This window comes from Zootoca vivipara, chromosome 15 (genome assembly GCF_963506605.1).
Source record: "Zootoca vivipara chromosome 15, rZooViv1.1, whole genome shotgun sequence".
Lineage (NCBI taxonomy): Eukaryota > Metazoa > Chordata > Lepidosauria > Squamata > Lacertidae > Zootoca > Zootoca vivipara.
The window spans coordinates 16716891-16743503 of NC_083290.1; the positions used below are offsets into that span (position 1 = coordinate 16716891).

Below are 26613 nucleotides of genomic sequence, written 5' to 3' on the forward strand. Positions count from 1 at the left end.
GACACTGATGGTGCTGTCCATATAAACAATAAGTCAGAGGATGATGCTGTCTGCAATTAAGGGACTGGTAATGTTTATCCTGGAGAAAATGGTGGCTGGGGGGGGGCAAGAATATGATAGCACTTGAAATACTTTAAGAGAGTTCACATGGAAGTTGAGGCTAGGCAGCTTCCTGCATCATGCAGTGGGTTGGACTACATAGCTTACAAGCGTCCCCCCCCAAAAAAAAACCCCCATCTATGGCAATAATGGGGTTGAGCACTGAGTTTCATTTGCTTTACAGATGCTGAAAATTCCTGAAAGGGGTAAATCACTGGGGCCTAGAATCAATTTGTGCAACCCAGGATGAAGAGCACTGGGTGCCCTTCTCTCTGTGCTAGGGAGTGTGGGCAATGAGCCCAGCCTAAGGTTAGGAGAGCATTACAGGAATCTGCCTCACTTGCTCTGTGAAATATACATATTGCCTCTCTCTTTTTTTTTCAAGGAAGGAGGAATGGAGGCAGAGGTCTCATGCTGTAATTATTGATCTGGCTATTTTTAGTCTCCATTTGCCCAGGCTGTTCTTGTCAAGCAGCCACGAGGCAAGCTTTGCACAGGATCATTGCAAAGACGGCAATGCCTAATCCAGATGCCTGCTTGGACAATTTCTTTGGAAAATATTAAGTGAAGAGGCGACAGAAAGCAAAGAAATCATAGGCAAATGCTGGTACTTCTCTTCTTCCACACCATTTCACTGCTTCAGATTTATAAGCAGAGCACCAGTTCCCCCCTCTAGATTGGTTGATACAGAGCATCAAGCAAGAGACATGGGGAAGTGTGGGGGGGGTCATGGTGTGAGCCAGTGATTTGTGTTAAGTAGGGCAGCCAAGAAGATTTATTCTGAAACCTTCCATTCCACTAGCAGGAGATGGCCGGTCTAGTTAGTGCTCCTTGCAACACACTTTCTTTGGCGCCAGGCACTGGTCCAATGCTTTCTGCACCAAAACGAGATGCTAGAACTCAAGCTAGCCTCAAAAATGGCTCCAGAGTACAAATGTGGTTACTTAGCTATGAGGAAAGAAAGCCTGAGATGTTTGGATATGTTTTTCCAGCCAACCTGCAAGCACATTCCTAGTTGATACAAAATATGGGAGATGTGGGCTAGAGGCATCTGAAACAGATTTGAGGCCCGCTATCAGAAAAGGGAAGTGGGTGGGTGGAAGTATGTGCCCTTCCAGCTACCACAGGGTGGTTAAGAGGACTTGTGTGAATGCACAAGAGGCTGCTGTTTTGGTAGAAGGGAGGCTGTTTGGGGACCCTGCCAGGGTTTGGCCAGGAACACGTGTGGACTCAGAGCCCGGTCCAAAGCCAGCTAATCAGGGCTGTGAATCCGGTGCTTCCCAGCCAACACCCAACATACTAACTACTACTTTGCCAGTTTACTATTTGATCACTGTCAGTTGATCCAAGCACATTGTGTATTATGCTGAGTGTCTGGAGGCGGTTGGAGGATGGATGGCGGCTAACAGATTGAGGTTGAATCCTGACAAGACAGAAGTACTGTTTGTGGGGGACAGGAGGCAGGCAGGTGTGGAGGACTCCCTGGTCCTGAATGGGGTAACTGTGCCCCTGAAGGACCAGATGCGCAGCCTGGGAGTAATTTTGGACTCACAGCTGTCCATGGAGGCGCAGGTTAATTCTGTATCCAGGGCAGCTGTTTATCAGCTCCATCTGGTATGCAGGCTGAGACCCTACCTGTCCGTGAACTGTCTCACCAGAGTGGTGCATGCTCTAGTTATCTCTTGCTTGGACTCTTGTGATGCGCTCTATGTGGGGCTACCTTTGAAGGTGACCCGGAAACTACAATTAATCCAGAATGCAGCAGCTAGACTGGTGACTGGGAGCGGCCGCCGAGACCACATAACACCGGACTTGAAAGACCTGCATTGGCTCCCAGTATGTTTCCGAGCACAATTCAAAGTGTTGGTGCTGACCTTTAAAGCCCTAAACGGCCTCGGTCCAGTATACCTGAAGGAGCGTCTCCACCTCCATCGTTCTGCCCAGACACCGAGGTCCAGTGCCGAGGGCCTTCTGGCAGTTCCCTCGTTGCGAGAAGTCAAGTTGCAGGGAACCAGGCAGAGGGCCTTCTTGACAGTGGCACCCGCCCTGTGGAACGCCTTCCCACCAGATGTCAAAGAGAAAAACAACTACCAGACTGCAGCCCTATTTAGGGAAGCTTTTAATGTTTAATAAATTATTGTATTTTAATACTTCTGTTGGAAGCCGCTCAGAGTGGCTGGGGAAACCCAGCCATATGGGTGGGGTATAAATAATAAATTATTATTATTATTTTTATTCTGTTGGTGTGTAATATAAAATAAATAACAGATCAACATAGCTGCCTGCATTTTTGTTATTGTCTTTGGGGGTGTGTCTATGGGAGCTGTCATGATGAGCCTTTACATTTCACAATGCATCATTACAGGACAGCATATTAATTTGGCTTCCCTCCCCAACTGGGACGAGAGCTTAGCATGAATTCACCATTCTGTCCCTCAGAGATCAATTTGTTGCCATTCCTCTTCCCTCCCTAATAGGATTAGAGCAAATGTCTTTATTAATATTCATGAAATCCCTGAAACTTAAGGGGAGCTTAGCTGTCTCCGGAAGCACAGGATACCGCCAGAGGCAACAGGCTGGACTGGGACACCCAGGCCAAGGAGAGCAGACATCACTAGGAAGCCATGGCAAGATACTGAGTGCTCTTTGGAGAAAACAAAGCTCACACTCTATACTTATGACTCCCCTTCCGGAGATCTGAACAGGAGCAGAGCTTGCAGGACGATGTGCATATTGAGAACAAACAGGCACTGCATTTCTAAGAAATAAGTAACATACTAATGGCCTCAGGATAGGGTTTCCTCTGTTAGTTGATTCATGCAGATTTCAACTGGGCAATGCAGCTAGGCAGAAGCAATTCTTCACAGGAAGAAAGGCCAAGGAGTTCCAATTCTGGAATCAGGAATATTTCCTGACTCTCCTGAAGAAGGTGCATGTCACAGCTTACTGGGCTACATAGTCGTAGTGCTATTTATAACCCACCTTCAACCTGAAGGTTCTCACAGTGGGATACAACATTTCATTCAAATATGTCACAACGAATGCAGCATAAAAACCTCCTAACACCACTGCGCATGCATAGATCTTAAGGCACGACCTCACTGACCATTGTCCTGGGTTAACAACATATAACATGTCTGAGAAACAACGAAAACAAATACACAGGAAACTGAAGCGAGGGTGGAATGAATGCAATTTGAACTAGTAATTTCCTAAACCCATTCCCACCCAAAGCAGAGCTGGCTGAGGTTGATGGGAATTGTAATCTGAAACATCTGAAGGGCACCAGTTTGAAGAAGGCTGACAATGAATGGTAGAATCATATACAAGAATTGCAATAAAAATAATTTTTAAGTAAAGCTTTGAATATTTTTGCTTATAACAATTTAAGGCTGCAATGGGTCGTTCCATATCAAGTGGTACAATTTTTGATGATTTTTTTTACTATATGTCGTCCAATTATCTTAAAATTCCGTACACTTGTTAAATGATCAGAACAAATCTAATAGTTTAAATCTAAAAGTCCATCATGTGCCATATCATATTAAACTCATGAAGTTCTGAAGAGATTGGTATTTTTAGTTTTGGAATATCTCAATTCTGGGCTGTGTTTAAATTTATTGCGTAGTCTGGCAAGACTAAAATTGTCATTTTAATTTTTTTTAAAACCCTCATAACTCAAAAATGGGATGAAATAAAAAATTAAAAACTGAGATATGGGACCTTCCATTTTACTACGTTTAGAAAACTGAAACGGAAAGCAATATAACATGGTAAGATAAAAGTTCCTGAATCACTCAACATGGAATGACACCGATGCTAAAGACATTTACCAAGGAAATGCATTTCTGAGTAAACATGCATTACATTGCACTGTAAGTGTGCTATATTCAATTTATTGTTATGAATCATTATTTATTGCATTTATGTCCTGCCCTTTTGTCCAAGGAGCTCAAGGTGGTCCTCCCCCTCCTCAATTAATGTCCACAACAACTCTGTGAGGTAGGTTAGGCCAAAAGAAGACAGTGACTGGCCCAAGGTCACCCAGTCAGCTTCATGGCCCAGCGGGGACTTCAACCCTGCAACACACTGGATCGAGAACTAAATGTGACATTTCCAATTTCCAATCAAACACCTCAGTTAAACTGATATTAAAGTTAGCGGTATTTGGCAGGTTTAAAAACTTTGAGATATTTATACAGAACATAAAAATTCTGATACAATAGCAAAAAAAGTAGTCACTGCTTGGATGCACACCCAAACATGCTGTAGGCCCCCGGCCCTTCCATGATCCTGAGCAGGTTTCTTGGGAAGCTGCCACATGGCAAGGGTTTTGACCTTCCCCATCATTAGTGAGCCTCTTTCAGAAGGCCAGCTCATTTCACTCCTGATTGCTCCCCTTGGGAAAGACCTATGAAGAGACAGACAATAAAGAAGGGTGGGCTTTTGCCAAGCAGATTCACACAGCCAAAGCTCAAGGAAACTTCAAATAGGATATTGCATGTCACAGCACAACAAAAAAACAAACACCTCTGTTTGAGTGTGCAGAGCATAAATTTTGCATACTCCAAACTTCACAGCTGAAGCTTTTCCTTTACCATTTTTCAGAAAGACTACACTTGACATGTTTTATCTGTCATAAATCTTTGCAAAAATGAAGGAAGCAAAGCTGGAGGCTGTCCAACACTTTTCTCTACAGATGCTTCTGTGTTGCATTTTTTTCTCAAGACACACCTTGAGTAAGGAAAAAGCAGACCTCCTCTCAGCTGGCGAGGAGGAGATGTTCTGAAGGAGCGCTAGGTCATCTGAGGAAGCAAGAGGCAGAGATCAGCTTATAAAGGAAACTTTGTTCTTGTAACCTCTGCGGCTGCCCACTTGACAGCATCCAAGCACTGAATTGCCAAGGGTAACCTCCCTCCTCTTACCAGTGGCTGCAGCACTCCTTTCCTGTCATCCAACCTTTTTCTTAGATTTAAAACTACCTAGTCCGAAATGTACAGAAGGGGCACAGCTCTGCTTACGAATAACAAAAACAGGAAGTCATCGGACAGCAGCTTAGGGAAGAAACACGCAGTCACACCCTTTGCCTCTCAGTACCGGCAAATTTCCCCAATATGGATCCTCTCCAAGTACATCATTGCCTCTATTTTGTTTCCTTTACATAACTTTTTAATGAGATTTTCAAATACAGTATGACAAACAAGACACCAACCTAAAATACATAACAGAAACCATCATAAAGGCAAGAGTAAAAATACAAGATAATAAAAAAATAAAACTTTAAAAGCCTGAATAGCACAAACTATATTCCATGGTTGGAAACAAGGATCATATTAATGCAAAATATGTCAAGAATTCATACATGTTGCCAAACAAAATTATATTTAGTAGGATTGTGCCAGCCATGAGATTGTTTGACCATATAAATCACAAAGAGCTCCCAAACAGAAGCAAAGTTAGAGGGGTCTACATTGCCCCTGGCAGAATGTAACATATGAGCTAGTTTTTCAGAGATTGCAATAAACATGACTTTTAGAAACCACAGGTCCAAAGAGTAACAAGATGCATTCTTCGATTCTTGAGAGATCACTAAATGAGTGGCGACCAGCAGACAGAGAATTGTTTAAAAACTAGATCAGCATTAGCACCATCAAAAATGGATCTTCAGTTTCTGATTCAAGTCTATGTTGTGCTGTAGACGAAAATGGCATCCCAGAACACACAACAGGGAAGGATTGGCAAACTGAAGATCGGCAGTTACTCAAAAACCCTTGCAGGGATAAAAACTGAGGAAAACCTCAGATATAGTCCAATAAGAATTAAAGAGCATGGAATGTTGACTGGCTGAGTGGGAAAGAAAACTGACAGCCAGATGGGAGGGGGAATGGAAGGGCGTTGCTGGAAAGAGAGGAAGAGGCACAGACATCTAAAAATCACAGAAAGAACCATCACGTTGTCTGGACAGGTCGTTTTCTGGATCATACTAAAAAACTGACCGTAATAAATTATTCATTCATTCACTACTATAACATGTTCCCAAGGAAGTGAGCTGCACACAGAAACCAATAGAGAAATGAAAGATTTCAATGTAGACAGAACTGGGCACAAGAGTGTTGTTGTTCACCCCCATCCAAAACAGAGACCAAGGTTGGGTGAGGAAAAACAAAAGGTGCTCAATGAGGACTAGACATGCTCAGTGGAGACATGGCTGGCTGACCATTTTTGTTGTTTAGTCATTTAGTCGTGTCCGACTCTTCGTGACCCCATGGACCAGAGCATGCCAGGCACTCCTGTCTTCCACTGCCTCCCGCAGCTTGGTCAAACTCATGTTCGTAGCTTAGAGAACACTGTCCAACCATCCCGTCCTCTGTCGTCCCCTTCTCCTTGTGCCCATCTTTCCCAACATCAGGGTCTTTTCCAGGGAGTCTTCTCTTCTCATGAGGTGGCCAAAGTATTGGAGCCTCAGCTTCAGGCTGACTATTAGGAGGTGAAAAAAAGGGAAAACCAAGTTTGGGGGAGGAGTATGGATTCTCTGGAACTCTGAACAGAAGTGCTCCACACTACAGAGCTACTGTTGCAGAAGACTAACACCATTCTGAAAGAACAGCTGCTTAAAACCACACAAGTCTGAGCATGCCACAAGCACATGAATCCACAGGTTGAAAACCCCAAAAACTGCTGTGAAAGGCAGATACCCAGTGAAGGGACATTTTGTTATCAGCAGCAACAACTGGTGCTAAACCCCCTCCCCCACTGTTCATCTCAGGCAGGTTAGCAATTCCTGGCAGGCTTCTGTACATGGGCAGTGGTCTGTATTCAGCTGGATAGCAGTTTAATTGCACAACTGCTGATAGGAGTCTCTGAACACAACTTCTCTGGCAGGATAACAAGCCAACACAACTGGTATGAGGAACGGATTACTGTGAATTAGGATGCATCTGTGTAGAAGTAGGTTAACATACTATCTTCCCATCAGCAGTGCTGGGAGTCCAGGGCAGTGCTTCTTAATCTGAAAGTCCCAAAGTATTCCTGGGTGGGTTGCATAATGAGGGGCTTTTGTTCCAGGGGCTTTGACCACTAGCACACCATTACTGTTGAGACCCTTTTAAAAGAAAGGGTTGTCGAAGGCTTGAAAGGCATTGATGAAAGGCATTGATGAAAGGCATTGATGGTTTACAAGTGGGTCCTGAAAGGTTCAGTAAGTTTGCAGGTAGGTTCCACTTCAAAAAGTTTGTGAAGCACTTATCTAGGCTGATGCCACAGCAATCACATCTCTCAGGGCAGCTAACCCAACAGCACCCTGCAGAACACAGGTGTTTGACAAAGCTGTTTTCAGAGTGAGCCTGATCAATATTTACTCTCAAACAGCAGTGGAAATCCAGAAAGGACTCTGCTAGGCTTGCCTCTGGAACCCCCCAAGACTCTAGACAGATGCTTCACCCTGAAGATGTAAATCATAAGTCACCAGTGAATCGCTGAAAAACAACTATTCCTCTTCAGTGCGCACTGTGAATATTTTGGGTTTCTATGCTGGGTCCCTCCTTCCTCAGCCAGCCTGAATGCAATTCCTTGTTGCCTGTGGCTGCCATGCAAGTCATTAAATACAAGGATGGGCTAATATGTACTCATATCCACTTTATTAAAAAACAAACTAGTTATCATTTAATAATATTTACATGTTTAATTTGCATGATTCCCCTTCCCTAGCGCTCATTTCTGCTTTCAAGAAACACAGCTACCATACAAGCGCTAGGAGCCCTTCTGGATGGTACAGCAAAAAAAAAAGGAAATCTAAACTAATATGAACACAGTGGATCATAAGCTGGGGAAGTTGGACAGTGTAAAGAAGATGTTTCATACCAAGCACACCAGGAGCTTTCCTGCCCCCCCACCCCAATGACAGCCTATGTGTCTTCATGAGTTTCAGGATTACCAGTTGCTCCCAACTTACTACTTTTGAGCCCCAATTCCCTATGTTCTTTTGCCATTCCAGAAAACCCCAGAGTTCAGGATGATCTGGCCCTCCTCAACCTGGGATCATCATCAGCAATCACTTATTGCCTTCTACTGGTGAAAAGCAGAATGGCACAAATAAACAAGAGGAAGTTTGTGGATGGAAGAGAAGATGATTGCAACACCTGCACAGGGGCTTACTCAAATTATCACGACACATTAACAGCTATTCAGAAAAGAAGTACCATGTTCTGTAGCATGTTCAAGGGAGGGAAAAGGTCCTTAACAAAGTCTAATTATGAAAGAACAAAGGATGCTGTCAGTGAAGCCGCCTGTAAGACATGCTGTGGTACAAGTGACTTCTAGTAGGCCAATGTCACAGAAAGACTCCACTGGATAGCTCCCACTATCCACTCTCACCTCCCAGGGTATGAACAGCTCCTTAAGGAGGGAGATCCTCTGACAAGGGCCAAGGTTTAACAGTCCCACTATCTTGGACAAAGACATTTCCCATATGATTCAGAGCCATATGTTTTTCAAATTTCCAGCAGCCCACCACAATTTTTGGCAGAAGCAGTGCCAGTTTTGGCTCCATGTGGCAGGCAACATCATGGATTTGGGCTGTGGGCAGACTGGAAAAAACCAAGGTGTCTAAATTTAGAACTGTTAGCTTAAGAACTCATACTATGATCATCACCAGCCAATCCTCTAAAACACATAAAGGAAACATTCAGATGCCACAAGGAAAGCAAGAGAAAGATTTGTCTTATGCACCCCTCACACACGGCCTATAAATTGTCTGTGTGTAATTATCAAGTTGGCTGCAGTGACACCTGTTCCAAGCAGTCACATTCACCACAAAACATCAATATATGGACTCACAAGAGAAAAAAATAAAATCATTTCAACGTTAAATGAAGCAGTAAGGAAAGCAAGTACAATCACTATTCCCAATGGACACAACTACCCTGAGCCACAGATTAAGCATTTGCATGTATCCTGAGTACGGTAAACTTCTAATTTGCAGCCATCTAGACAATGTGCCAGTAACCACAGCTACTCATGCCCCGAGGCCATCATGGCCATTAAGCAATGAACCCTCTCAAGGCAAAGAGTGTGAGCTGCTAGTTGCCAAGGTCCAGGCTGCCTTTTAGGTGCAGTTAATCAGCTTTTCCAGAACTGAATTTTTACAAGTCTCACTGTTTTCAAGCCACTCTGAGTAGAGTAGGTAAAAACCAAATAAATGTTGCCCTTTCTTTTGAGAGCACGGAGCTGCTCACAACTGCAGTACAAACACTTTTTAAATGAGAGGAAGTTGCTTTCCCAAACCCCAGAGCAGATTCCCAACCCCCTAATAGATCCTTTGTTTGTTGCCAGTTGCGTCATTTCTGTATGGTAAATATTTAATATGCCATCTTCTGCCGTGCAGGAATTGATAGCTGCCTACACCAGCTGCCAGAATAATGGAGCTATTTGCAGAGCAGCTTACAGCTTGGTCTTTCAGGGGATGCAGCCTCTTCACTACAAAGGAATTAGGTCATCCTGCAAAAGCAAGCACCAGGCTGTGAAATCAGCATGCTGGGAAGGGACCCTGAGGGATAGGAAATGAGAATGCCACTGTGGGGTTGGTACTGCTGACCCTCTATGCTTAAGGTTCATCTCAGCTGCCTTTTCACTTAAGTCTTAACAGGCCTGCACAATCAGACAGCATCACTCAGAACCTATCCAAACAACCGAGCTAGCTCTTGTTTCCTTCCCCCAAACTGTTTTCTGCACCAAAATCCTCTCTTTCCCTTTGCAGACAGCCTAACAAATTCATATTTTGTATACCTAAGCAGAAGCAAGTGTTGGCCTTGGGTGGCCCACCTTCTGACAGGGCACAGGCACATTTGTGGAAGAGGCAGGATGAAGCGATGAAGAGACTTGCTCTACTGCAGGGGTGGCCAACTTCCAAGAGACTGGCAGTCACCTGTGACCTACCCCCTTTTTTTGGGTTCAGATCAAAGTTGTTGAGCTTTTTTTGAGGAAGGTGAAAGACCCGTTTCTTTGGGGTTCAGGTCAAAGTTGCTGAGCTTTTTTTAGGGAGGGGGAAAGCCCCGTTTTTGGGGGTGCAGGGCAAACATTTTGAGCTTTTTTAAGGGGAGCCAAACTTGTTGGGCTTCTTTGGGCGAGCCAGTGATCTACCATAGGCGTCCAGTGATCTGCCGGTAGATCACGATCTAACTATTGGATGTGCCTGCTCTACTGAATCACCTCAGACCTCCTGTTGTTCACTGGGGTCGGTGGCCAATGCAAGCAATATCACACATACAGCACCCCCAGGAATGTACTTCCCACCCCATGTTCAACAGGACATTACCCAAGCCCAGTGGACATTTCCACCTGAGTTCACAGAAGCCATCATTCCCAGCTACAGCAAACGTAACCAGACCAGAAAGAGCACACACATATTAACTAGCTCTCCTTATGCGGAAAGGGATCTTTATAGGCAGTGAGAGACACAGTTCAACTGCATAACTCCAACATAGATGACAAATCCAGCCCCAGCAGAATCTAAGCTGCCTTCATTTCCCACAGTAATGGCCTCAGCCTGTTTCATTCTCCAAACTGCAGTTGCTCAAATCTACAGCCTAAAGGGAGGCTCCCTCCTGCAGTCAAAGCCCATTAACTAGGCTTCTGACTAGTCCACTAATGAAGACCACATTAATGCCTTCCCTCTTTCACCTTTGGAGGAATCAGAGCTTCAAGCTCAACTCCCTCCCCCACCCTTGTTCTGAAGCCTTCCCCTCAAACATCTTATTCTTGTCATTCATCTGTGGCTCTGTCCTTCAGCATCCAAATTAAGAACATTTCAATTGGTTCCTTTGCTGGGTACTCGGGGCTTGAAATGTGTGGAAAAGAATGCTGAACTCAAAGCTAAACTATTCACAAACTGCTGTGAGAAGAGCACTAAAAATACACAGTCCAGCAAAAGTCAGGATAAGAAATTGACTATTATGTAGAGTCCCCCTCACAATGCATCTTGTTTCAGAGGATGTGTGCTTGCACCTCTGTCAACCAATGTTGTCTTCTTTGGCAATCAACTTGTAGCCAAGTAAGATTGTCTTCAATGAACACAGTCTTAACAGTGAGTCCGTAAGTGACTGTGGAGGCCAATTCTGGATCCACACATCCTTCCACAGTGGGTGTTTCTGGGTGGAAGTTGATCATGGTGAGGGTTTGCCAAGCGTGCCTTCCCCTTAGCACGTTTCTCCCTCTTGTCCTCAGTTTAAGCATCTTCAAAGTCCATGACACCTTTGGTAAAGGTTGTTCTCCAACTGGAGCACTAGCAAGCCAGTGTTTCCCAATTGTCAGTGTTTATACTACATTTTTAAAGATTTGCCTTACCTCTTTTGTTGACAACCAGCATTACGCTTTCCATTTTTAAGTTCGGAATAGAGTAGTTGCTTTGGAAGACGATAATCAGGTATACAAACATGACCAGTTCCTAACATCCACCAATCTCTGAAGTCAGTACCCAGTACTGGAAGCAGAACAGGGAGTACTCCAGTAACTAAAGAGATTAATTACGATTCCACACTTTAATAACAAGTGAACAATGGAGTTCATCTGCACATCTGTGGCTCCCAATTCCCTAGGATACTGCAAGGTGACATATTTGATCCATTAAATGCATCCTGCTTCATTCACCATATTTCTTCAACACCAATTTGTGCAATAGAAAGCAGGAAAGCATGCATATCCTGAGATTAAGGAATAGCGCTTCATAGGCTTGGGTAAGCCTCAATTTACTGAACATACCCTGAAGGATGTTACAATGAAGTGCTTTTACAAAAATATGCATATGCAAAGGGGAAGGCTTCCAATGGTGTCAAGATATGACAGCCAAAGTGCAACCTCCACATCAAGAGAGAATGCTCTCACCATGTCGCCTTCTTTGTGAGCTTCCACCAAGCTTCTAACTGGTTACAAATAAAATACATAATGCAAAGCTGGATGGATGAGCCTGCAGGGCAATTTTTATGGTCCATAATCTCATAGATCAAATTGCTTGGCCTGGCCCAGCACTTGCAAGAATAGTCAGATTTGTGGGGGAAACTCTTCCCATGAAATTAAGCATAGGTATTTAGCTTGAGGGCCCAAGGAGAAGGGGACGACAGAGGACGAGATGGCTGGACAGTGTCCCCGAAGCTACGGACATGAGTCTAACCAAACTGCGGGAAAAATAAAAAAATTCCTTCAGTAGCACCTTAAAGACCAACTAAGTTTTTATTTTGGTATGAGCTTTCGTGTGCATGCACACTTCTTCAGATACCTTGTCCTGTGCATGCACACGAAAGCTCATACCAAAATAAAAACTTAGTTGGTCTTTAAGGTGCTACTGAAGGAATTTTTTTATTTTTACTTCGATCCAGACCAACACGGCTACCTACCTGTAACCAAACTGCGGGAGGCAGTGGAAGACAGGAGTGCCTGGCGTGCTCTGGTCCATGGGGTCATGAAGAGTCGGACACGACTAAACAACAAAACAATTTAGCACCTTATGCCAGATCCACACAGCTCTTTAGAGCAGGGGTGGGGTGGGGAACCTCAAGACTAGGAGCCAAATGCAGTCCTTCAGACTATCTGTCCCTCAGAACTTGCCAATGGTCACACTTCACACCAAGTGATTTTGTCTGGGTGAAATATGTCACTGAATTCTGATAGTGCCTCTTGCTTGCCTACATGGAGAATACAGAGGGATGTGTGAATGTGTGTAGAAGCTAGTTTACTAGACAAAGAGAACTTCTTCTACAGTGGTGCCTCACTAGACGAATTTAATTAGTTCCACGGGTCTATTCTTATAACGAAAAATTCGTCTAGCAAATCCCATAGGAATGCATTCAATTTTTTGGAATATTTTTTTTGCCCATAGGAACACATTAATTGAATTTCAATGCATTCCTATGGGAAACCGCGATTCGCTAGACGAATTTTTCGTAAAACGAATTCGTCTAGCGAGGCAACCTCCACTAGAAAAATCCTTTCTTTAAGCGAAAATTTCATCTGACAGGGCATTCGTTAAGCGAGGCACCACTGTACATTCATTTGCCTCTGTGGCCCCACCCACCACTGGCATGAGGCCAGAAGGGAAAGTGGCCCACAGGTTAAAAAAGGCTCCCCACACCAGTTTAAGACGGTAAATCCCACAGTAGCCAAACTGGAAAAATGGGCATGCTTCTGGCTTCTTCCCATGTTATCACCTACCAATGACAAAAGCACTTGCTTTTTTTGGTCTGTATGTACTGATGTCAATTCTTTAAATAGCTGTTCAGAACAGAGATATATTTTTATATATAGCAACACTGCGGCAATTTCAGAGAACCCAGTTTCCTGTGTACAAATTTAACTTCTTAGCAAAACTGGTGGATGGCTCAAATTTCAAAAAGGAGTAAAGAGCAGGTGGTTTAGGGTTTTAATGCTTTTATTAGTAAGTCAGTATTTAGATAAAACTAACAAATCCTGTTTAATCCATGCATGGCCCTTGCAGTGCTGAATTGGCAAGGGGCTCATACAAGGCACGAGCCAGGAATACTGTAATGTACCTAAGAGCAAATAAGAAGCAATGAGCAACCAGCTCTCCAGGACATTATTAGAAGTATATATTGGGTGCAACCAACTAAGTTCTAAGACCCACTGAATGGACATGACTAAATTTGGTCCACTAAATTAGACCTACTCGGAGTAGAACTTCATTGGCTACAATGCACTGTGTCTCAAGGAAAATTAACATTTTCTACTACCATTCAGCTTTGCTCATATTACCTGTGGAAAGCAAACTTACTTAACTGTTTTGATTTCTATTGTGATACAACAGGGCAGGAGAGATTCCTTCGTTCAGTTTGCCTTGTTTGTATGTGTGGGCTTCTCCTTCTTCCATATAGTGTCTGTCCCACCACACAGTGAGATCACACAAGTGCTATGGTCTTTGCAGAATGACTTAAAACAGATATGATGCCCAAGAACTTGCTGTGCTTTTAATTTCCGTTTGTATCTGAAATCCTTTCCTTCTCCAAGTACATCTCTTCAAATACTGGAAAACATAACACCTTCTAAAGAGAACCAGTTTTCCATCGCCTTTCCAGGTTTCCCAGGGGTCAGCATGAACTGATGTGCCTCAAGCATCCACAAGCAAGCCACCTTGTCCTCAAGCCTTTCCCCTACCAATTATCTCACATATGACAAGTGTCAGTTTGTGGGGGGGGACTCTACATGCCTGCCCACTCAGTGGCTTATTATACACTACCTTCAGCAAGGACGCTACATCTGGGGAGCCAAATGACACAAATATACACAAAAGCAGCATAACCACCCCCCAGCAATAACATTCCAATTGCCAGACTATTCCTAAGAGAGTTGCCTTGCCGTGGTAAAGTCTGAATGACAGCAGCCACACAACAGCATGTCAACTGTAGGACACACTGAGCAAATCTGCTTTAAGTTCCCTTCACCTGAGTTACTTAGAATCAACGGCGACTGCTCAAGGCCAGTCCATTTTCTGCCCATTTCCAGAATAGCCAAACTTGCCATAACCCATGTCTTTTCTTCACTGATACACTTTTTAGTCAGTGATGGTGATGCAAATGCCTGTTAGGTGTGCCACCACCATTATTACAATGGCCTGCTTTTCTAGCAGGCTTTTGGGCGAGGGGAGCAGTGGCGGACATAACATATAAATAGTTTGACACTGCTGTTTTTATTATGAGTTTTATTTAAATAATTATTTGAAGTTCTGGTGTTAGTAGGTTGAAAACTAACCTGTGTCCTTTTGGCAAAGGGCAGTATACAAATTTCTTAATAAAAGTCTTGTTTATTTCTTTCAGCTATTTTTTAACAGCTTAATCACCAACGTTTCAAAGTGGTGTATCCAGACAATGAATGAAGCAGGTTACTCGTGGGCTTTTTAGTTCACATATGTGCACGATTGGCTCTTTCCTTCTATATGCCATGTGTTTCCTGCAAGAGAACAGTATTTAATATTTCATCAAGTCCTTTCGTTAGCTGGATAGGAAGGGGCATGCAATGCTTCTATATCTGAAAAATGGAGTTTCAGATAAGCTAATGTGACATTTTCTGGATAAAAGCCACATCTGCCTTTGTATCTCACAGAATTCTAAGCACTGGTCTCCCGGGTGCATTTATCCATTCTCACTGGTGAACAGATTTCCTAGCATTTGGGGAGTCTCTTCACTGCTTGTGCTTTGCATCTACCACCATCCCCACATGTCCTTTGCAATCCTGTTCCATCTTCCTGCCACCTTGTTTCTCATCCTCAGTGTTTCATATACAGTCCCCGCCATGCTAGGTAGAAATTCAGTTGTCCCACTGCATGGATCATTCACTGGTTCACCGGCATTGTTTCCTATGGGCAGATGTGGTAGGTGAGGTGGACAAAATCAGGACATAGAAGCCAAGCTGGGCACTTTGCCCTGTCTGTTATTTAACCTTCCAAGGGTTGCTTGCTCTATCTAGAACAGGCATCCCCAAACTTCAGCCCTCCAGATGCTTTGGATTATAATTCCCATCATCCCTGACCACTGGTCCTCTTAGCTAGGGATCATGGGAGTTGTAGGCCAAAACATCTGGAGGGCCGCAGTTTGGGGATGGCTGATCTAGGACATTTACCAATTGGCAGGCACCCTGGTGAAAAAGAAGAACGTTTTGCGGGTGTCAGAATTAATCACGTGCTGCAGGACACGTGCCTTGAATACGTGGGACTTCCAGCTAACTCTCTTTCCCAGTCATCACTGCACTCAGTATTGTAAATGTAATGCTGTCTAGCTATAGGAACCAAGTGTCAGAAAACAGAAAATGAAGAAACAGCAAATGACCAAGAACCTTCTGATACACCTTACAATAACTTTGGTCAGCCTCTTATTTGCAGGTGCAGGGTTTGTACTAATTTCTAGGAAGACAGGCAGTTTCTGCAGTTTTCTGTAGCTGATTTCCTCCACGTGATAGCTGAAGATGGAATCTGAAGTTGTGCAAAGGAAGAAAAGCAAGCCACACAGTTGCATCTCTTTTGGCTGAGCCTCTTTCATTTAACAGAAAGCCTATTAGGACTTGGCATACCACCCAGAATTGGAGTGGGCGGGGGGAGAAGAGACCTGTGTGAAAAAGGAAGGGCAATATGGATTTCATAACTATCATACTCTTTTCAGGAGATAACTCCAAATACTCTCTTACCTAAAGGAAGGAAAAGAATAGCAACTACATAAAGCCCTCTCCCTTCACCTTCGCACCACAGCCAAATAACCTTTCACTTTCCACTGGGAAGCAGCAAGGTCACTTTCAATTTTCTGCCTAGCTGCTGTCTTCTCTCTAGTCTCTGTTAGTTTGTCACCTTTAGCTGGAGGCCATCAGTGGACTGAAGCTGGTCTTCCTTTATCTACCTCCCCACAACCATTATTTATTTGCTCTGTAAGCATTTGCCTGCTGCTGACACAAAACACGAAATAAAAAGATAAGGCAAAGTACAATAAGCAATAGAACACATATATGCACTTCCCTTGTGGAAAATGCCAAATCCCTAGATTGTATAAATGGAAAGTTGGACTTACTGTAAATTTCCCTTCTTTTCATCCTTGTAGGAGGCCAGAAAGCAAAGGGTTTTAAGAAAGGTTTTTAAGGTGTTTTTTTTCCTTTTGCTAGGAAGCCCTAAAAAGTCTTCCCCTTTTCTTTCTTTCTTTTTTTAGACTAGTCAAGATGGCTCAGAAATCCTCAAACATATTGCAACAACAGCATATCATACACCAAAATGCTCAGGAAGACGAGCCATATCACAAACAAAAAATCTCCCAGATTTGTCCCCTGCTCCTGCAAGAAAGTAAGATCCTTGCTGGATCAGACTAGAGGCTCATCTAGTCCAACATGTGTTCTCACCTTAACTTTGGATACTCTGAGGTTAACTACAAAGTGATATGTAGAACTTCACCAAGACAGAGCTGTAGTTTCTATTTCCCTGGGCTGCTGTGTTTTACAACGGGAACATTAATTTAATAAGATACCCATCTCCATCCCTTCCTTGTGTTGGGAGGGCTCTCTCCCTGAGATATCCAACAGTACAACAGTAAGTATTTCAGCACCCAGGCTTCCCTTCCTGAACCTAAGAATAGCCCTTCAGCTGATTCAGGCCAGTGGCCCAGCTAGTCCAGCATCCTGTTTTCACAGTAGTCAACAAGATGCCTGTAGCCTGTAGGAAGCCATTTGTTCTCTCAAACCTTTCACTTCCATTTCACACCTTCATCTACAGAGCAGAGACTGACGCAGCTTAAAAGAGCAGACAACTTGAGATGCTTTGTAGAAGTTTGATCATGTTATCTAGGAATTTTTTTAAAAAACCTATCCAACCCTGCCACCTCACAACCAGAACAATTCTTCCAGGTCCTCGCAAGATTATTTGTTTATACTCCATTTAACATTTATGGTATTATTTCGCAAAGCAAACCCAAATAATCTAACAAAACAAATCAATATCAGAACAGCTTATCGCTCAGAAGAAAATTTGATTCCTGTCAGTATTGCCTCCTTTGGGTGGGGGCAGCCTGTTTGAATTTTAAAGGTGCTAAACTCACATACTGAACTCACATACTGGATAATTTCAAGTTAAATGGGGCACACATTGCAATTTCGATGCTGGTATAATCTATTCAGACAGATAGTGTTGAGTTTGTATCACAGGTGCCTTACGGTTTTGCTGAAAGGACATGTCTCCATATAAACGAATTACCCTTCTATCCCTTTCTCTTCCTGTTGGTTTGGTTATTTACTTATTTATTTATTTACTTACATTCTATTCTTATCTTGTTCAGATTAGGCTGCTCAGGGCAAACATGTAGTAAAACAGATCATTCTTAGTGCAACAGCAGCTGCAAGAAGCAGCTACAAGGAAACTGATTAGCGTCTGATTCCATTTGCCATGTCATGAGAGTCCAATTGACACAGCAAAGAACTGCTCCCAGCTCTCTGTCAAACCAAGAAACAATGCACGGTCCCCCTCCACAACCTAGAGAAGTAGAGAGCAAGTGACATTCTGAACTCCTATTGGTTTGTTATACAGCACAGCCAAATCTCTGGCAGAAAGCTGTCAGTCTAATTCAGGCATCCCCAAACTGCGGCCCTCCAGATGTTTTAGCCTACAACTCCCATGATCCCTAGCTAACAGGACCAGTGGTAGGGGGGATGGGAATTGTAGACCAAAACATCTGGAGGGCTGAAGTTTGGGGATGCCTGGCCTAATTATACTGTATAAGCCAGGGGTCAGCAAACTTTTTCATCAGGGGGCCGGTCCACTGTCCCCCAGACCTTGTGGGGGGCCGGACTATATTTTGAAAAAATATATAAATGAATTCCTATGCCCCACAAATAACCCAGAGATGCATTTTAAATAAAAGCACACATTCTACTCATGTAAAAACACCAGGCAGGCCCCACAAATAACCCAGAGATGCATTTTAAATAAAAGAACACATTCTACTCATGTAAAAACATGCTGATTCCCGGACTGTCCGCAGGCCGGATTTAGAAGGCGATTGGGCCGCATCCGGCCCCCGGGCCTTAGTTTGGGGATCCCTGGTTTAAGCATTGGATTTTAAATGCCCATACTGGTCTATAGTGCATTTCAGGGCTCCATATAAAGTACTGGTTTCACAATTCAGGTCCCAATGGTTTGGGACCAAATTACCTGAAGGATCATCCTCTTCCTTATGGACACACCTATAGTTTTAACTTAGTTTTAAATGCAAAATGTTGGATATTCCAGCCAACTCCTAACCACCATTAGCCCAGGCAGCATAGCCAGAGGAAAGGGATGATGGGTGCTACACATGGTGTGGTCCATCATGGGATCTCTGTGGTTGTTTGCAGAGGAGTGAAAACTTCTTTATGGAATTTGCTCCCACAAGACACAGTGATGGCCACCTACTTGGATGACTTTAAAAAAGAGGATTAGATATGTTCATGGAGAGGAAGCCTATCAACAGCTACTGGCAACAATGGCTATTTTCTATCTCTGCTAAAGAAAACTACCGACATGCTTCTGAATGCTAGTTTCTGTGATTCAGAAGTGAGGAAAGTCTTGTTACACTCAGTTCCTGCTTGCGGGCTTCACATTGGAACACCTAGTTCGCCTCTGTGAGAACAGGATGCTGGACTAGATGGATCCCCTTTGGTTTGATCCAGTTGCAGGGCTCTTAGACAGGGGGCTGAGCCCCACGCCCCAAAAGGATGATCACATATGCAAAACAATTAGTGTTGAAGTCAAGGCTGATGGATGATCTGGGTTTTGTTATGTTTTTACTTTGGTCAATTACAAGGGGGTTCAAGTGATATTGTAAACACTGAACGTGACAACTTTTTTCTGTGGTTAGGCCATCTTCCTTTTTCTTTGCATTCCAACAGCACTCAAAAACTTCCTTATACGTATATATATATATATATACAGTAAAAACAAGCTTTTGAATCTGTTCCTGCTTAAGGTATTGTTAGAGCTTACTTGCTCCTCTTCCCTATTTCTTCTGCTAGCAGTTTTAGTTTGGATTTTTTGTACGCGTGTTCTTAATGGGTGGATTAGGGTTACTGTTCCATCTTTTTCCTACTACAGTATGACTATTTAAAAGATGTACATGCCTGATTATTTATTTATATGCATTCCAACAGCACTTGTGGGGAGGGGGAAGTAAGTGTGTATGAAGTCGTGTACAGTATATGAGTTGTTTTTATTTTATTTTATCCTGGTTCTAATGCGTGTGTTTGTTTGTTTATATGTTCATTACATAGATTCTGGAGGATGCCGAATTTGCACCTCTTTGCCCTGGCTTCTGACACTTAAGGTGTATATTTTAAGGACCTACCCATCCACTGTAATTTTAACTTCTTTTAAACAGTTTTTAGGAATGCATTTCAATTGCTGTAACCCGCACTGTGGACTTAGGGTGCGGAGGGGTGCAGGTAATAACAACAATAAAAAACTGAAGGTCACTTTGTGTTACTTTGGTAAACGAAAAGCAGCTAATACACGTAATTATTAATTAATTAATTAATTGATAACTATAATAACAACTACTGCTTCTGGCTGGCTGTCGAGGCAGAGCCTGGGCACTGTGGCTAGTAGCCTTTGGCGAGGCCTTTCTTCAATGAACTTGCCCGAACTTCTTTTTAAAGCTGGCCAGTCACTGCCTCCCGTGGGAGAGAGTTCCACAGTTTAACTGTGGAAATGATTTTTCTCTGGCCCGAATCCTCCCCACATTTCAGCATCACTGGATGCCCACCAGTTTCAACGTTAAAATTTTTAAGCTTCGAGTCACCTCGGTAAGCACAAAAAAGAGGGGGGGGAGCGGAAAATACACACACCAGCAACATAAAGGGCTGAGCCTGAGAAGGGCTGGGTATTCGCCAGGGGAGATCCTGGGGCGCCCCCTCCTTCTCCTCCCCTGGCTCCGCTGCCCCTCTCCGCCCACTGACCCGCCCGCCCTGCCCCACGGGAGGGTACCTGCCCCCTCTCGAAGGCGTCCCGCTCGGCGTCCACCATCCCGCCGATAGCTCCCGGAGGCCTCGGGAAGCGGACGGGCGACGCGCCTGAAGGAGCCCCCCGAGCGCCCCGCGGCGGCCTGGACAGAAGCGAAGGAGGCCCCGGCCACCCTTCTGAAAGGGACGCCACCCGTTGGTCCGCGGCGGCTGCCACTCACCGCCCGAGGCGCCGCGATTGGGCCTCGAGACAAAAAGGGAGGGTCTTTCTTTCCCGCCCGTTTCCTTCTCTCGCCGACGGAAAGGGAGCATCCCTCGGGCGTCTCCGCGGCAGCCCCGCCTAAAGGAGGGAGAAATCAAGAAAACGCTTCTGCGATTGGATGCTTCTCTAGGCTCCACCCGTTTCCTCCACCTGCGCCGGCCACCGCCCTTCTACAAAGTTTGCTGCCTTCCGAACGGTCAGGACTGCGACTCCCATCGGCCACTGCTGCAGTTCCCGCCCACCGCACTCGCTAGGGCTGATGGGAGTTGTAGTCCAAAACATCTGGACGGCGCCTGGTTGCCTCCATGCAGGGGTGGGGAGCGTGCGGACCTCCAGAGGTTGTTGCTGGGCTCCAACTCCCCTCAACCCCAGGCATCATGGTCCAGTGGTTAGGGATAGTGATGAAGGGAGCTGTGGAGTCCAGAAACACATTTGTGGGGCTACGACAGGTGGCCTGTCTCAGCTGTGTTAATTATTATAATCCCATAATCGTTATTAATCCCATAATCATTATTAATAATACTGTGTTAATTCGCAATCCTCTTTTTAAGATGTGGCTGGCTTCCAAAATGACTCAGTGCAGGGAAATTCAATTAAATATTAATGCTATAATATGGAAATATGTTGCATTTCTTTTATGAAATTTAACTGCAAAAAAGGGTTTACCAAAAAAAATAGAATTATTAGTAAAATCAATTAAAACAGTCAGAAAATTAAAACCACAATAAACTAAAAACACATCCTCAGCTGCACCAGATTTAGGGCAGTGTGAGCAACCCCCCCCCCCAGCACAGAGGTGTGGGGGCACAAAGTAATAATACTGTAATAGGAATAAAACTATATTTATACTTACTGAGAAGAGCTGGCTGCTTTACAAAAAAGAAAAAGAAACAGAAATAAGTATAGTACTGGCTGGCAGCTCCTAAGGCTTTTTGCAGTCAAGCAGTGTACAGATTTTAGGAAATAATAAAGAAATAAAACAAATTTGTCATTTATTTATTTAGAATACTGTATTTGCATCCCACTCTTCAGCCAGAAGGCTCCCAGAATAGGTTACATGCAATCAATTAAAACAAGGCTGGCTCTTCTCTCTGGCTTACAATCTTAAAAAGCACAACGACAAGGAAGGAAGCAGGGGGAGGAATGAAACTCAGGCACCAATTCTTAAAACAGCTGTTCTTATACTGAGCAGCTGGCAGGGCAGGGACAGGAGATGCCTGATGGAGCTGGGCTTTTGGCAAAGGTGATGGAACCAAGCCTCCTGGTTGCCATCTCTCCCTCTGATGGCATAGCTGCCCCCAGCTAGCAGTTGAGGTCCGATGGAGCTGGCTTTTTCCAGCACAGCTGACATCTTTCTGTTATTGCTGCAACACCGTTCCTGGTGTGCAGGCCTGCCAGAGCTTAACCCTCAACATACCCGGTGGAGATGCAGCATCTGGCATGAGGTGAAGCTGGAAGTGATGCTACCTTCTGCTCCCTCCCCCTCCCTAACTGCAGCAAGCTCTGCCTCCAGTTAGCACAGAAGCATCTGAGAGAACCCCCCAAGGGTGGTGCCCTCCCCCCTTCCCCACTGCCACTTTGCTGCCTCGTCACCTTGTCCTTCTCTAATTCACTTGCTGGAAAGCTGCCCCCTCCCATTCGGGGTCTCTTCCAGATGGGGCTAATGGACTTGATGCAGCCGCAGCCGGCTCTCCACAAAGCAAAAGATGAATAATGGAACTGTTGCAAGCCCCCAGAGGAATGGGGGAGGCGGGCACATTCAGAATGGCAGGCCAGATCGCTTGGTGGCTACCTGGGCAGCCCTGACCCCATAAGTCCTTGCATAGGACAACTTTACCTGTTCTAGATGGGACACCTTTGTAGGGATACCCTATCCTTTGAATTATGGTGCTGGAGGAGACTCCTGAGAGTCCCATGGGCTGCAAGAAGATCAAACCTATCCATTCTGAAGGAAATCAGCCCTGAGTGCTCACTGGAAGGACAGATCATGAAGCTGAGGCTCCAATACTTTGGCCACCTCATGAGAAGAGAAGACTCCCTGGAAAAGACCCTGATGTTGGGAAAGATGGAGGGCACAAGGAGAAGGGGACGACAGAGGACGAGATGGTTGGACAGTGTTCTTGAAGCTACCAACATGAGTTTGACCAAACTGTGGGAGGCAGTGGAAGACAGGAGTGCCTGGCGTGCTCTGGTCCATGGGGTCACGAAGAGTCGGACACGACTAAACGACTAAACAACAACAACAATCCTCACAATCCTTCCAACCTCATAGAACTGTAGGGCTGGGAGGGACATGAGTCATCTTCTAGTTCAACCCCATGCAATGCAATCTCTCCCAAAAACATGATAATAATAATAATAATAATAATAATAATAATAATAATTTATTATTTATACCCCGTCCATCTGGCTGGGTTTCCCCAGCCACTCTGGGCGGCTTCCAACAAAAGATTAAAAAAATACATTAAAACATCAGTCATTAAAATCTTCCCCAAACAGGGATGTCTTCTAAACGTCAGATACCGGTAGTTGCTTATTTCTTTGACATCTGATGGGAGGGTGTTCCACAGGGTAGGCACCACTACCGAGAAGGCCCTGTGCCTGGTTCCCTGTAACTTCATTTCTTGCAGTGAGGGAACCGCCAGAAGGCCCTCGGCACTGGACCTCAGTGTCCGGGCAGAACGATGGGGGTGGAGACACTCCTTCAGGTATACTGGACCGAGGCTGTTTAGGGATTTAAAGGTCAGCACTAACACTTTGATTGTGCTTCAAAATGTACTGGAAGCCAACGTAGGTCTTTCAAAACCGGTATTACGTTGTCTCGGCGGCCGCTCCCAGTCACCAGTCTAGCTGCCGCATTCTGGATTAGTTGTAGTTTCTGGGTCACCTTCAAAGGTCGCCCCACGTAGAGCACATTGCCATAGCTGCCAAGTTATCCCTTTTTTAAAGGGATTTTCCCTTATGCTGAATAGGCTTCCTCGCGAGAAAAGGGAAAACTTGGCAGCTATGCACATTGCAGTAGTCCAAGTGGGAGATAACCAGAGCATGAACCACTGTTGTGAGACAGTTCGCAGGCAGCTAGGGTCTCAGCCTGCATACCAGATGGAGCTGATAGACAGCTGCCCTGGACACAGAATTGACCTGTGCCTCCATGGACAGCTGTGAGTCCAAAATGACTCCCAGGCTGTGTACCTGGTCCTTCAGAGGCACAGTTGCCCCATTCAGGACCAGGGAGTCCCCCACACCCGCCTGTCCCCCAAGAACAGTACTTCTGTCTTGTCAGGATTCAACCTCAATCCATTAGCTGCCATCCATCCTCCTTACTTGTGCAGAGGTTTGAAACACAGCTCAATCAGAAAACTTTTTATAAAGGACAAATTATATGTCGCTGAAGCTCACAAAAAGCAATGATGATTCCCATCCTTCTTCTGGCCCCTTAATTCCTTGAATTAAGGAATTCCAGTGCCCCTACCGTAGAAAAAACATTATTCAGAATTGCAGTTTGCAGCAGATAATAACACAATAAAATGCAAAAAAGTTAACAATTAACTGCACATTTATTCAAAATCCAAATAAAACTATGTCGTTTAATTAAGTAAACAAACTGATGAACTTGAACCCTTTGCAGGAAAAGGGTTTTCCAATTCTCTGAAATCACAGAACATTTATTAATTATGGGAGGTGGAGGAGGAGAGAGTGAAATGAAGGGAGTTCTGTGGGCACAACCTTATTTCTGCTGCCATCTGGTGTCCAGGTTGTGAACGAGGACCCTGTGTTCCAAACACAGGAAGACACTGAGATTGCCAGTTGGGGATGGAAGCCCAACTCTCTGTCTCACCTAGCTACCTACCCAAACCCAAGGGTGGGCTTGGAAGCAGCCACTCATTACCTACCCGAGCAGGATGCAAATTTTAAAGACCTCATTTTTAAAATTTCATATGGACAGTGAGTGACATCTCCCCGCCCTTGCCTTGTCAAGTCCAGACCTGGTGCCAGGCTCAATGGACCCTTGGCAAAATGCCATGGGTAGGTCTCTCTGGCATCAACCCACTTGAGCGCCCTTACCCATCAGGCTGCCCCTTCCCACCTCCCCCTGCAGTGATGGCTACCAGCTACGGTGGCTTCAAAATAGGATTAGACAAATCCATGGGGGAGAGGGCTATTGATGGCTACTAGCCACTAGTCAGTTGGAAGCAGCAATGCTTCTGAAAACCAGCTGTTGGAAACTACAGGAGGGAAGAGCGCTCTTGTGCCTGAGACCTGCTTATGGGCTTCCCAATGGGGGCACCTGGTTGTCCCCTGTGAGAACAGGATGATCCAGCAGCTGGGCAGAACTCCCTGCCACTGGAGGCAGCAATGGCTATGCACTTGGATGGCTTTGAAAGAAACTTCGAGTTTATGAAGTGGATGGGAAATGGAAACATCTCTCTCCATTGCACTCGTGCGATAACGATGAAGGCGAGGCCAAACAGCAATCTTTAGTGTGTATATAGTTTATCTTTTTCATAAGAAATATACCATGTTCTGATTTTTGCTTTTCTACTTCCTTTTGATCTTTGTTGCCATGTTGGAAACTGCCCCCCATGACCCCAATTCTCACATGCAGCCCTGAGGAATGAGAGGCTGGAGGGGATTTGGGGTGGGTGAGATTGCAGAAGGAAGGGCAGACGGGGCTCAGATAAACCTTTTGTTCCTAGAAAGATGCTCCAGCTGCCCTATAGATTTAAATCAGCACCATCCCACTTTAAATGGTCATCATTTCCTCCAAAGCATCCTGGGAACTATAGTTTGTTAAGAGTGCTGAGAGTTGTCAGGAGATTCCCCCATTTCCCTTCCATAACTACGGTTCCCAGAGTTCCCTGGGAAAGGGGATCGATTGTGAAACCACTCTGAGAATTGTAGCTCTGGAAGAGGAGTAGGGGTTCTCCTAACATCTCTCAACATACTAAACAAATTAATGAGTCTTTGGGAGAAGGCATGGCTGTTTACAGTACAGTGGTACCTCGGTTTATGAACACAATTGGTTCCGGAAGTCTGTTCATAAACTGAAGCGTTCATAAACTGAAGCGAACTTTCCCATTGAAAGTAATGGAAAGTGAATTAATCCGTACCAGATGGGTCCGCGGCGTTCATAAACCGAAAATTCATAAACCGAGGTTCCACTGTACTGTACTATGATACTGATTTAATAGTGTGGATGGGGCCTTATATAACAAAGCTGTGGGTGTGTTTCTTCCACCAGAGGGAGCAGCAGCCTCGTGAATGAACTGCCTGAGGTGGCTCTTCTTCTGTCAGACCCTGGAGTGTGTGGTTGGGGTCAGGAAGAGGGTGATGGTTAGACCAGGGGTCAGCAACCTTTTTCAGCCATGGGCTGGTCCACTGTCCCTCAGACCATGTGGTAGGCCGGACTATATTCTGAAAAAAATAATGAACGAATTCCAATGCTCCACAAATAACCCAGAGATGCATTTTTAAATAAAAGCACACATTCTACTCATGTAAAAACACGCTGATTCCCAGACTGTCCGTGGGCTGGATTAAGAAGGCGATTGGGCCCCATCCGGCCCCTGGGCCTTAGGTTGCCACCCCTGGGTTAGACCCACACAGCACCTTCTTTCAAATACTGGGCACCCTGCAAAGCCACCAGCTATCTTTATTTGCCCAGAAGCCAATCTTTGTCAACAGCCTGTGTTCTTAAGTACTTAAGAAACTCTCTTGTGAATTTTTTTGCGCTTCATATACAGTATTTTCAGAATATAAACTGGAATTTACATCCATACAGCTCCCAATAAAGA

At 44.7% G+C, this 26613-nt stretch overlaps 1 protein-coding gene across 2 annotated transcripts in view; it reads right to left on the reverse strand.

Annotated features, from left to right (window-relative positions):
- HIP1 (huntingtin interacting protein 1) overlaps window positions 1-20876 on the reverse strand; it is a 70288-nt gene extending 49412 nt beyond the window's left edge. The window contains exon 1 of one of the 2 annotated variants that reach the window (XM_060268461.1): window positions 20778-20876. Coding sequence is in view for 1 of the 2 variants with exons in the window: in XM_035139067.2 (XP_034994958.2) it covers window positions 20582-20620 (39 nt within the window). In the remaining variant the exon portion in view is untranslated. Of the gene's footprint in view, window positions 1-20581; window positions 20754-20777 lie in introns of those variants that run through there. The other variant, XM_035139067.2, reaches the window with a different exon arrangement.
- Window positions 20877-26613: the final 5737 nt, after the last annotated feature.